This window comes from Mus caroli, chromosome X (genome assembly GCF_900094665.2).
Source record: "Mus caroli chromosome X, CAROLI_EIJ_v1.1, whole genome shotgun sequence".
Classification (NCBI taxonomy): domain Eukaryota; kingdom Metazoa; phylum Chordata; class Mammalia; order Rodentia; family Muridae; genus Mus; species Mus caroli.
The window spans coordinates 51,698,919-51,712,150 of NC_034589.1; the positions used below are offsets into that span (position 1 = coordinate 51,698,919).

The following is a 13,232-nucleotide window of genomic DNA, read 5'->3' on the forward strand; positions in this document are numbered from 1 at the left end:
AAATCCCAGCAACCACATGGTGGCTCACAACCATCCGTAATGAGATCTGGCGCCCTCTTCTGGAGTGTCTGAAGACAGCTACAGTGTACCTACATATAATAAATAAATAAATAAATCTTTAAAAAAAAGCACATATTTAAAAATCCTCACACAAAAACATGCTCATAGTAGCATTACTTACTGTATTCAAAAAATAGAGATGTTCCCAATGTGTCAGCTAATCCATGGATGAACAATATATTGTACATCTATACACTGGAATATCATTTTGCTATGGTATAAAGTATTAACTGATGTTATAACATCATCCTTAAAAATACTATGCTAATGAAATAAAAATTGTGAAAGAGATCAGCCACGGAATACCAATTGTCTTAGTTGCTGTGATGAAACACCATGAACAAAAACAACTTGGGGAGGAAATGGTCTATTTGGCTTATACTTCTATAGGCAATGCTCATTATAGAAGGAAGTCAGGACAGGAGCTCAAACAGGGCAGGAACCTAGATGCAGGAGATGATGCAGAAGCCATGGAGAAGTGCTGCTTACTGACCTACTCATTATGGCTTAATTAGTCTGCTTTCTTATAGAACCCAGGATAACCAGGCTGGGGTGACCCACATGGGCTGGGCTCTCTCTTATCAATCACTAATTAAGAAAATACCCTAGAGTCAGATCTTATGGATGCATTTTCTTAATTTGAGTTCCCTCCCCTCAGATGACTCTAGCTTGTGTCATGTTGATATAAATTTCTAGTTAGCCAGGACACTACATATTGTATGATCCCATTTCTATAACATGCCCTGAAGGGGCAACTCTATATGGAGACAGAAAGTACATTGTGAGGAGTGGATAGGGAGAAAGAAGAGTGATTGCTAGGAAGACCAGGCTTCTTTGGGAGTGGTAACCATGTTCTGGACTTAGGTAGTATGGATGGTTATATAACTATACGCATATGTTAGACACATTGAAGTATGTGTATTAAACATGTGGGTTATTCCTGTCGTGTATTTTGTTTCAGTAGATAAAGACCAACTTGGTGAAGTCTGGAACTTGGAAGCTTTTGTATTTTTTTTCTTTTTTTTTGTCTTTCTTTCTTTCTTTCTTTCTTTCTTTCTTTCTTTCTTTCTTTCTTTCTTTCTTTCTTTCTTTCTTTCTTTCTTTCTTGACACAAGGTTTCTCTGTGTAGCCCTGGCTGTCCTGGAACTCACTTCGTAGACCAGGCTGGCCTCGAACTCAGAAATCCGCCTGCCTCTGCTTCCCAAGTGCTGGGATTAAAGACATATGCCACCACTGCCTGGCAGGAACTTGGAAGCTTTAACAGTCATTGTGAACATGTAAAACCATGAACAGCTTTCTTGAGTTTTCTATGTAAGAAATCTTATCATTCTGAAATATTTTTTCTGGTAACACCAGGAGACTTGGTGTCTTTTGGCTACGTTTACTACCATTTTACCAACGATCTTTTCATTTGGTAGAGGAATACTGTTAAGCCAAATGAATCCCTGATTGCTAGAAGCATTGATAACCCCAGGATCTGCCACTAGAGAGGTGAAGGGAGTTTGCAGAGGAGTATGGGAAGACATGAGAGCAGTCTCTCCTCCAAACTGACCCGGCAGCCATCTGCTCCTCCTGTCTTATTACATCCCAGGAGCTGTACATTGCTCCTGTCTCTTTTCATGTGTTCTCTTGGGGTGAGTTGAGTCACAGGGTTTAAGGAAAGGAGGAGATTGGCTTTAGGTTGATCTCTGTTGATCTTGGTTGATCTCTGTATGCTTGACAATATAGCTTTTCTTCCCATAGTCACCTTCTTTCCTAGGTACTGGCTCATTGTGGATTGCTGTCTCTAGAGAGCCAGTTGCTACCATTCCATCTGTCTTGGCCAGAGGTTGGTTAGAAAATTCTTCTTCTTGCCTTTTAGCCTAGAGTTCATCTCGGTTTAGACATGTGAGGATGACTTTGGTGTGTATTTGATTATGTGTAGGGCAAACACTGCCTATTTCTAACAAGTGAGACTTTAGATGTTTGCCATACTTTCCCAAGCTGTAATCCAACACTGGCAACTCTATTTCACTTGAATTTCTGAGTCTGTCCTATACATGACATAATTAAACAGCTCTTTGCTATACATTCCCCTGACATTCATTGAAAAAATGGCTTATAGAATGCAGTTGTAGTCTGCATCCCGGAGCTGGATATTAGATATGAGTAGCCTCTTTTTATTGGTGATGCTAAGAGATCAATTTGAGTGCTGAGATGCATGTGAAGCAAAGTTAATCTGCCTTACTTATTCATACTCAGAAGTCGTGTTGAAAAGTCTGTAAACTGGTCAAGAAAGGCCTTCTCATCTACTTTTTTGTAGGAAGTATATAAGAAAGACCCGTGGTCACCCCAAGACAAGGCAAGTACCCTCCATCTACCTTGAGAATTCAGAGAGCTTTGTTGTTACTTGGTCTCTCTTGTTTGTTCAGAAACCATTCTTACTCATGTTTGGCTATGCAGTCCTCGCCTTTGGGTTTTCTGGTGCCAGCCTACATTCCTCTGAGTCCTGAGGACTTTGAACTTTGCTCCAAACTCTGCAGTTATTCTCAGGCCCATGGTCTTTAAAACCAGGCTCTTGGCCAAGATCCCAAGCTCTTATCTCCTTTCCACATACCTCCTGTGAACTGGTGAACTTAATAAATTCTACTTGCAGGAAGCTGGGGTTTGGGACAACTACATTTTTTGCAGTGTTGTTATATAAACAGTATAGAGTGATTGCTGTGTGTCAGTCATTGTCCTGAGTTACAAATATGCTTTATTATTCATAAGAATAGTATCACACAGGTCCCATTATTATTTCCATTTTATAGATGAGCAAGTTAAATCACAGAGAAGTTAAATGAAATTTTCTTATGTCATATAATCAGAAAGTGTTAAATGTAGACTTTCCATCTAGACATGATGACTCCAGAGTCCATTCCACCAGCCAATACATTATTTTTACCTAAACTTTATAAAATAGATATACCCATATTAAATTTGGAGAAAAATCACAATTACTTTTCTTTAAGATGATGATGTTAATTGTTGAACCAATCTTATGTAAAAGTAAGCCTTAAATTTCTTTTATGGGAAGGCTTTGAAAAGTTCTTTTCAATTCAAAATGCTACTTGAAAGTCCTTGAATGAAGTAGAATAATGAGCTGCTACTCTGTCTCATTTTTCATACCTCAAGTAATCTGGCTTTATGTACAAGAGGTGCATACTTCCACTATTTGTTCTTTTTTATTTTTCCACTGCTTGAAAATAAATATGAATGGAGCTGGTGAGGTGATTCCTGAGTTCCGAGCACTTGCTATTCTTGCAGAAGACTTGCTTCTCATTCCTAGCACCCCTATATGGTTCTCAACTGTCTGTAACGCTAGTTCTAGGGCTTTGGAGAGATGTTCTGACCTCCACAAGTGCCAGCCATGTACATGGTAGACACACATACATGCAAGAAAAGCATGTGTGTATGTGTGTGTGTGTGTGTGTACATACATACATACATACACACACACACTAAAGCTTTAGAGAACAAGGTGGGATGAAGTTAAGGTTAATATGACAGTCTTTCCAAGAATATGTCTTTTACTAGCTTCTGACACACTAGACCTAGTTAAGATCCTTTTTCATTTATGCTAACAGACTGTTGCCGGGGCCTTGCCCGTGTGTAAGCCTGTGCTCTCCTACTGTGTGCTATCTGCAGCCCTACTACACTCCTTTCTGGGAGGCCCGTTTGCCCATCCTTGTGTTCTCATCATTGTGTTTAGTGTGCTTGCTGACTGCCATAGAGAACATATTGCTCAACCCTAGGAGATCTGCAACTATTCACTCTCTTTCTGAAGTGTCAGCTGTTCTGGTGGATCCCCTGTTCCTGTTCCACCCTTCAACCTAGTATTTCTTACAGCTTGATGTCAACTGCCACTTTGAAGTTAGCCAGAGTTTATAGTCTTGTTGACGAGACTCTTAGTGTCACATGAGAGCATCCCCTATGTTTTATTTCCAGCTCACATAATTGTCTCCAATCTCAGGGTTAGTGAACCAAGTTAGTCTCTGTTGATAATTATGAAAGACGAGGAACCACAATCATCATTTATCCTAACCCTCATTGCCAGGCTTTGTGCTAGAATGAGTAAAGGCCCCTTGTTGGAACCAGTTCGACTGTATATGAGGAACAGTGTCTTGAACTGGAAATAATTTTCAACTTGACTATAAAATACTTTATGCAAATGAAACACACTAGGCCCATGATGTATTCTGGTCCTTCCAGAATCTCTGTTCTCAACATATATAGATTGGCTGTCAGGAAAGACAGGTTACTCATTGGGGCCCTATTCTGTTGGTAGACCACACACTAAGATCACCAGGTCAGTTTTCACAAAATAGTGCCTGGCCTGGCACAGCAGAATAGCTATTTCCACAGAAAGTTGTTCTTGTTTGCCCTCAACATGAGTCACTGTGGGTTGCCACTCTCTTGGATGTGCCTGTAAGTACTATTGGGTGGAGTCTAGATTGAGACATTTGTGGGGCAAACAGAGACAGATAGAAGCCAAGTGAGCTTTATCCCTCTGATTTTTTTCAGTTTGCCACAAATCCAGATTGACTCCACTACCAAGATAGTTCCCTCCAGCATCTAACACAGTAGAGACTTCCTGAGTGGCAGCCAGGCACTTTTTGGGCTTTTTCTTTCTGTCGTTCTCACACTCCATCACATTTTCCGATTCTCTTTTGAGCAAACCCCACTTAACCACTCATGAGTTTCTTCAACCACCAAACTTCAGTTCAAGAGCTATGCTCTGGTTACAGTTTGAGAAGAGGAATGTAAAATAGTGTAAAATAGTCACCATAGTCCTTTGGTAAAAAAAGAAGACAGCTTATAAGTCTCTAGTCTGAATATACACACAAAGAAGGAGGGCTTGTGAAGAACTATGGACTCTTTCTAATCAAGGCAGTCAATCAGAGTTGTCAGCACTAAGGATAAAGATATGAGGGGAAGGATTGTAGCTCAATAATAGAGTGCTTGCCCAGCATGTTCAAGGCCCTGGATTCCAGCTCCACTACCAAAGAAAGACTAAAGGCATGGGTACTTTATTTGGCTTGTTCTTCTTCCCTTTTAGGATAGCTGGGTAAATGATAGAATAGGATCACGGAATGCTTAGCCCTCTAACATCTCTCCGGGGCTTGAAAGGCCTATAACAGGTGGACTTGGTGAGTGCCAGGACTGGGGATGATTGAAAGGGTGTTTTGAATCATGGCACATGGCAACAGAGAAATAAAACAGATCACAAGTGGCTGGTCGAAATAGACTAGGAGAGAATTTTAACACCTAAAATATGACAAAGATTTATCGCTACCAGTAGCATCTCCGATTCATAAGACATTTATTTTCCCTTAATCTGAGAGTCTATATTTACATTATATATTTTCTTCTAAAAGTTTTCTTATTTCCTTGTTCCAATTTTCTCTTTCTCAGTGTTACATTAATGGTGACTTCTGGTCAGAGTCTAGTCTCATGGAAAATATCTATTGGATATGGTCGTTATAGTATCTGTATCTTGGTGTGGGTCTTTAAAAACGTGGGACAGAATAGACTTTAGGGACGAGAGACTTTAAGATTGTTGTTAATCGTGGAATGACATTTTTAAAAATCAAAGGAGAGAGACCATGGCATATGCTTTCTTCATAATCCCTGTGTGAGTATTATAAAAGAAACTCTGGGCCATGGTAAATTATCTTCAATACACTTATGTGGCATTTTCAGTTTGCCTTGCTATTATGGTCTTCTCTTTGTGTATGTTACGCCATTTATAGGGAGTCTTCCCCTTTCCATAGCCATCATGTCTTTTCTCTGAGATTCAGAGACCTTGTGGGCAAGCAGAACTCTGTGCTTTCATTTGGCTCTTGTGTTATAAAATGGCACTTGTGTGGTCCCAGAGTGTTCCTTCATTTTGCTCTTTCATGGGTATGCTGGGAATTGTGACATTTAAGAAGTGACATTGCAAAATTGGACATGTCAGTTGGCAATAGGGCTCTTCCAGCCTTAAACATTGCCAAGAACTCGAGATGGCTGAAGTTGCTCTGGACTTATTTCTGGCAAGAGTACACAGGGCAAAAAATACTCTGGACAGGTCAACATTGAATCACATCATATCATAGGACATGACGAGATGCTTTAGTCTTGTGTTTAGACTCACTCAGGAGAAGTGGTGGTGCAGGAACTTGTATCCTGACCAAATTATACTGAGAGAAACTTACAGTCTATTAATTTATTAGTAGTAGTCAAGAATAAAATAACATATAAATGTTCAAGATGAAACCACCAAGACTCCAGTCTTGGTTTGAAATAAGGCTCTCGAGTTTGGCCATGACTAGTGGCATTTAATTGTTTGAGTAAGTTTTCAGTAACTTGGAAAATGTCGAGTCAAAAGAAAATGGAGTAAGATGGAAGGCTGACTACAAGTCACACCATGAAGAAGGAGCTCCTGAGATATACATGGGCCAAATGGCTCACTGAATTTGTCCTTTGACTCTGAAGTGTGATCCTCCCAGTGGCAGTGGAGAGATAAGAGTCTAGGATTAGATTGCGGCAGGAGAATTCTCACAAATGGGATTCCAGTGTGATCTTACACTCAGTCTTTCTTGACTTGAAAAGCTAGATGCAATTAAAGTGTGTTTGCTGTTGTGGTCTCCGAGAAGTGTTAGTGTGGAGGACTGGATGAAGTGCTCCTCTTCCGTATTTTCCTGCTCACCCAGAATCTCAACTGCAGGGACCTTGTTGACCGTACCCCCTCCTCTGCAACCAGTAAGCTCCATCTTTCCTGTTCCATAATATCTCTTCTACCTAGTCTTTCCTTTCTGTCCCCATTGCCAGTACCTCATGCTCATTTAGTCCTGTAATGTCTGGTCAAACGCAGTACTCTTCACGGCCTTTAGGCTCTTCCTCTGATATCTCCCCTTATCTCTGCCTATATCATACACTCAGGTCACTCTCTTCCTGTGGGTCATTTGAAAAGTAAGGCTGTGTGCTCTGGCTTCCCTGCCTGTAGTCTTGGTTACATTACCTCCTTACCACTCTACTTACAGCCTTCTCCTAACCAGACTTGCTCCTGCTTCTTGAGTGGACCTCGTATTCCTCTCAGAACATGACCCACATGCTACCTTTTTTCTTGAATGGCCTCTTCCCCTTCTTTGTCCAGTACATTCTTCACTATTGAGGACGAAGTCATGGCCTAGATACTGTGATCTCTATCAAGTGTTTTCTGGTCCTATCTTGACCAGTTTCTGCCAGTGATAAATAGTGCTAACATTATCTATCTTTCCTGTAATATCATGCTCTGTCTTCCATGGAAATAATTTGTATATTTATCCAGGTAACACTTCACAGTAAGGATTATACTTTATTTTTCCTGTCTAGAAAATCAGTTTGGAGCATGTAATAGTAGGGTATTTGTTTAACAAGTGGTTTTCATATAAGAGAGGTGAATGGATAGGGTCGTGTAATCATGGATAGATCCCAATGAGAAGCTAGAATCTCTCCATGAATTGTTAGAAGACACAGATGAGTAGAAAAACTGATGTAAATGGCCTCGCAAGGATCACATGCTAGAGGAGACTGAAGAGATTTGATGCCTAGCACTCAATAAAAAGTCATCCTGATCTGGCTAGCAAAGGATAGGTGCCAAAGAGAATTGTTCACTGACTGCCAGCCAACCTCCCCAACAGTGTAAATAGTAGAACTTGGTAAACAGTACAGTGGTTATCGAAGAGATTGTTATATATCATACTGTTGATGTATAACAACATTAATTCAGATGCCAGTGAAGTTAATGACTGCTTGGGTGTCTGCTAAGTAGCCATTAAGCTGTCTAAACCATTAACCCTTGTTACTGAGAAAACACTTTTTCCTCATGGAAAGGGGGATTTTTAAAGTTTAAGTTTTATTTCTCTTTTATCCTCAATTTTAATTAGTTCTTTGAGAATTACATAGACTATATCTTGATCATATTCACCTTTATCTCTAAAATCTTCCGAGATACAACTCCCTTGACCCTGTGTTGTCTAGTTTTTTTTTTTTTAAAACCCATCAAGTAGAGTTTGTGTGGCCCATCTACTCTTAGTTGTATCCACTGAAGCATGGTCAACCTTCCAGGGGTCACATCCTCTCCCAGCAGCTATCAGTTGTCAATAGCTACTCAGCTAGTGCTTGGATTTGGTACCCACCCTTCCCTCACTATCCTGGGATTTTGTCTGGCTAGAACCTGTGAAGATTTTGTACATGGTATTTTGATTTCTGTGAATTCCTATGAGCAAATGCCCTGATGTAGCTGGAAAACACTATTTCCTTGTCACCCATGGTTCTTACAATCTTTCTTTTTCCTCTTCCACAAAGACCTATAAACATTGGGAAAGGGAATGTGGTGTAGATGTCCCATTTAGGACTGAACATTCTTCAGTATTAGACTCTGTACTTTGACCGGTTGTGGGATTCCACTGTTAATCATCATCTACTACAAAAAGAAGATTCTCTGATGAGGGTTGAGAGATGCACTAATTCATGGCTATAATGATAATTCATTAGAAGTCAGTTTAATACTATGCCCATATTGCAGAGTAATAGTAGTATGTTGTCTCCTATGGTCTATGACTTGTCTAGCCATAGGTTCTTAGTCCCAATAATGGTCCCAGATGTGGGCTTCATCATGTGGGTTGGGACTTAAATATAATCATAAAGTAGTTGGTTACTCCCATAACAATCATGCCACTCTTGCCCCACTAGGCCGATCTTAGCAGTCCAGTTGTTATTGTAGCTTGCATGGTTCATAGCTGGGTAAGACGACGATTGCTCTTTTCTTCTGGTAGTGTGCACTGTGAAAGCTACCCAGTAGGGATGAAACTTCCAGGTGAGTACCAGCTTGATTTCTCAAGGTTCTAAGACTCCAGTATGTAGTATCTTCTGCAAGAGGGCGTTACCATCAAGTTCTGTAAGGTAACCAACAACATCATCAAAAAATACCCTGTATTTGGTGAAAGGTCGAATTTTGTGAGAGTTGATATTAACATTTGGAGCCCCAGTGTCCAAGCAGGTGGTAGTCTTGCCTCCTAAAGTCTCTTAGGAAAGCCGAGGAACATGGTTGGGCTTTGTTGCAAGTGGATAAGCGCACTAGTAGGCTGAGCACTCAGACCACACTGGCTTGTCCTCATTGACTAGTGATCACGAAGTAGCTCTCTTATCTTTATATATTCTCTTCTATTTGAGGCAAAATAGACCCAAGTGTATTTGCCAGCTTCTTGAAGCCAGATGTCCATAATCTGTATTTGCTTTACAAAATGAGCCAACACCTAAATGAACTGCCATAGTGGCTATAAAACCTACATCCCAGTGTCAAACTTAAAACTAGAACTGATGTCCTATGAGACAGCGTTAGCTACACAAAGCTTATCATTCACAGCCCTGTTAAGAGGAGGCGTTTAAAAATACACAGACCCTAAGAATGTCTCACTAAAATCTAAAGTGCAAGATTTGTAAAGGTTAATCATCTAATAAAATAAGAACAGTTCCCTTAGGTGAAGAGTGTACATTGATTTTAAGGGTGTGGTATCGTAACTAGTCAGTTACAAGTTTATCATCCTGAACAAGGAACTATCCAGGAAGGCGTGGAAGAGAGCACAATGTCACGTATCTTAATTTTCCTAGGCTTGTTTTTTTAAGCTTAATGTCCTGAATTTTATTCTTATGCCAGTTCCAGATAAGCAAGAGTAAGTAAGCAGAAATTTCAGTTATCTTTTTGAGAAACTTTTCCTTGAAAGCTTGAAGGCAAAAATAATTGGAAAACTCATTTACCCATCTAGGCACATCACATTTGCCTGCTCCGTACTTCACAAACTTTCTGGAGCCTACACGGTCAGACAAGATAGTGATTGCTAAGTACTTAGCCCAGGGCCTGTCCCTCAGTGAGCGCCTGCTCCCTTCCTGGAGTTTATAACCAAAGCCACTTCTTAGATTCTAGATGGGACTGTGTTTTGGAGGATTAATTAACACATTTGGCTTGTCTTAATATATTCCTCAAACACATAGCTTTTGAGTACTTCCTGGGAGCTCAGTTGATTCTAAATGAGGCCACTAACACAGAGCAGAGGAAAGAATGAGAAAAACGTACAAACAAGAATTCACTCTGATGCCTGCTTTTAGAAGGGCTGTAGAACTGAAGGAACATCATCAGATGGGAAGAATAGCAGGGAGAGGGTGGGAGCAAGATGCACCCATTAGAACTGTGTGGTTAGAGACTTTATTCTTGGAGTGGCTTGGAGTGAAGACGACGTGAGGAGAGGAACAGCTGGGGGAAGCGTTGGGCAGAGAGGTACAGAGGACAGCAAGGAAGCCAGTGAGGTTGTAGCCAGGGCAGAGAAAAGGTCCTTTGAGGCTTTTCTTAGAACCTGTTCACAATCTCCAGTGTCCAGCCAATAATGTCACGTGGAGTTACTATATGTATGATGATTGATATCTTTATTCATGTTTTTATCATTGTCTGTAGCAGCAAAAATTGTAAGACAGACTGTCCCTATTGTAGATGTAGCAAAGGGTGTGCATACGTAGGACCGATACCATTCTGTTCTGTTTGATGCTGGGCTTAGAGTGCCAGGGTTGCTCCGGGTTTTAGTGATCTGCTATTTGCCGGTACATATCCAGGAAGACATTAAATGTCTATAATGCCTTAAGGCCTCTGACTGTAGTATTTTCCTTTAATTACACTGGTAGCAAAAGTCCATCTCCTATTGTTACTTTCATCATTAGCAGGACAACTATGCATTATTTATAGGCCCAAAGTCAGGCTCCTGTGGCATATAAAGTAAATTAATAAGGATGGCTCAGCATTAAGCTATGTCAGAGCTGAGTCCAATTTTATTCCGGTCCAGGGATGACTTTCTATGTGGCCTTTCTGGCTCTGAAGCTAATTTGGATGCTGAGTAGCCCCACAGGTATTTATATGTAGCGTTTGGTATTTTTACTGGGCCCTATTCTTCTCCCTTGGATCACCTAAAATGGTTAAGAATTTTCTAGTGGGATTAAGGTTGTGATCTCAGGGGAGGGGTGGGACATCTGCTCTTGGTTATTTTTGTGTGAGCTGCTTCCCCTTAAATGTATGTTCACAAATGAGCCAAAGCGTTATCATCTGGGGTTGAGAGAAGACAGGTCTGGGTGCCGCTCCTGAACTTGGCCTCTGAGCCATGGCTTCTCAAAGACACTCAGGTAAAAACTCCCTGTTATTTCTCTTATCTAGAGGACAGTTGTTTCAGGCCAATGAATCTGTCATTGGTCTAGAAGATAATTTGGGATGGAATGATTTTAGTGCTGTGTAAATGGTAAGTAAATCCTGGCTGCTGTCTGTTTTGTTCTTGTTCTGTTTTAATGATGAAAGTGTTCTCCCTCAAGTAAGCTTAGATGCTAAATTTATTTATTAGTATTGTTTTATACCTTATTTTACATTTCAGGATGTCTTGTGAAACTTAGATATAATATGATATGAGGAATGAAGTTTGATTTTGTTGTTTGGTCTGGGTTGTTAGGAAACTTTGGGGTCATTCATCTCTACAGTACTTGAAGTCTAATGTAAGGCATTTAGGGAAAGGGAAATTGAGTATGGAGAGGGAAGGAGGATTATATTTGTAACTAAAGTATCCATAAATGACTTAATATGTCTTCCCTTTTTCCGAACAATATTCTTAATTTTTCTAAAGAATCAGTTATGTGTCTTTTTGTCATGGAAAACATGGTATTTGTTATTCTTAGCTGAAAATGTTTCCTGTCCCTTAAAGACCATGAGTGAGGGTTTCCTCATGTTTTATAGCCTGGCATTAGGGATCCTATGAGACAAGATGCCTATGAGATAGGGGCTGGAGGCTGGAAGCCCAGTGCTGTGAAACTATTGCACTGTCTGTGTCACTGCCTAAAGCCAAGAATGGAGCTGTTGTTCTACTGCCCTCGGCTCCTCTGCTTGGAACTGGGGGAGATAGATGGGCAGAAACCAAACACTTGCTCCTGTCTCCCAAATTTCAGGTTATGGGACCAAGTTACTACTGATGGTAGTCTCTTTATTTATTTATTTTTATTTTTTTATGTTTGAAAGTTTGATGTTTGAAACTTGGGATTGCCTGTTGATATTATTGACAGTAGAAATAGCTTTTGAAGAAATTCCTTTTTCAGTATGTCCAAGCACATATAGAGCAGTGGAGTTGCCCACTTAAGTAATACACACTCCTTGCATTGTTTCTGTGTTTAAAAGCTGTTTGATGATTTTTCTATAACCCTCAGAGATTGTTTTACAAATATGGATTGGTACCACGTGTCTGAGGTGGTGATTATCTGCCAACCCATCAGCTGGGCCAGTTTCCCTAATGGGCCTTGACTCCACATCAACTGGTAAATTAGTTACAATTGGATTATCTAAAAATATCACCTAAGCTCTTAGGTGATAACAAAAATAATAATGATAATGATAATCATAAAATACCAAAAATTGTTAGAACAGTTTTAATACTTATTATATGATTTTTATAAATTAAGAACTAACAGTGTGCATTGTGGTAAGTTCATTGGTCCATAGAAGCAGAGAAGAACTACTTTCATAGAGGAGAGAGAAGCCCTCACAGAAGGGAACTCAGTGTTGTTCTGAAATGGGCTTTGGTTGAGCAACAGGAAGGCTCAGGTCTTTGGATTTGACCTCATTTCTAGTAGCCATCCACACAAACGGGACATTTTAAGGGCAAAGGTGTATACTTTCAGCATTAAACATTTTTTTGTCTGAAAAAAAAAACATCAATTTAATTCCTGTTACTCTTTGGCTTTTCAAGACAAGATCCATGAATAGAGTGTAGAGAGAATTCAGATTATTTTTTATTATCCTGCAGTTACTAGTTCTCTTCACAGGCCAACGAACTATCTCATACACCTGCTACCCCCTCCCCTTTTTTTTTTGTTTTTCCACACAGGTTTTACTGTGTAGTTCTGGCTGTCCTGAAACTCACTCTGTGGACCAGGCTGGCCTCGAACTCAGAAATCCACCTGTCTCTGCCTACCAAGTGCCCACTGCCCCTCCCTCCTTTTAATGCTAAAAATGGAAACTAAGAGTTGGGGGAAGAGGAGAGGAATTGAAGAGAAGTGCCTTCTTAAAATCCCAGACAGACAGATAGACAGAGTGGTATTAGTTCACA

The 13,232-nt window shown here is 40.2% G+C and overlaps 1 protein-coding gene across 7 annotated transcripts in view; it reads left to right on the forward strand.

Annotated features, from left to right (window-relative positions):
• Fhl1 (four and a half LIM domains 1) overlaps nt 1-13,232 on the forward strand; it is a 60,529-nt gene that overhangs the window by 35,657 nt on the left and 11,640 nt on the right. The window contains exon 3 of one of the 7 annotated variants that reach the window (XM_029473371.1): nt 11,303-11,384. The exons of 3 other annotated variants lie outside the window; for them this stretch is intronic. Coding sequence is in view for 3 of the 4 variants with exons in the window: in XM_029473369.1 (XP_029329229.1) it covers nt 11,250-11,271 (22 nt within the window). In the remaining variant the exon portion in view is untranslated. Of the gene's footprint in view, nt 1-11,136; nt 11,272-11,302; nt 11,385-13,232 lie in introns of those variants that run through there. 3 more of the 7 variants (XM_029473369.1, XM_029473374.1, XM_029473373.1) reach the window with 3 other exon arrangements.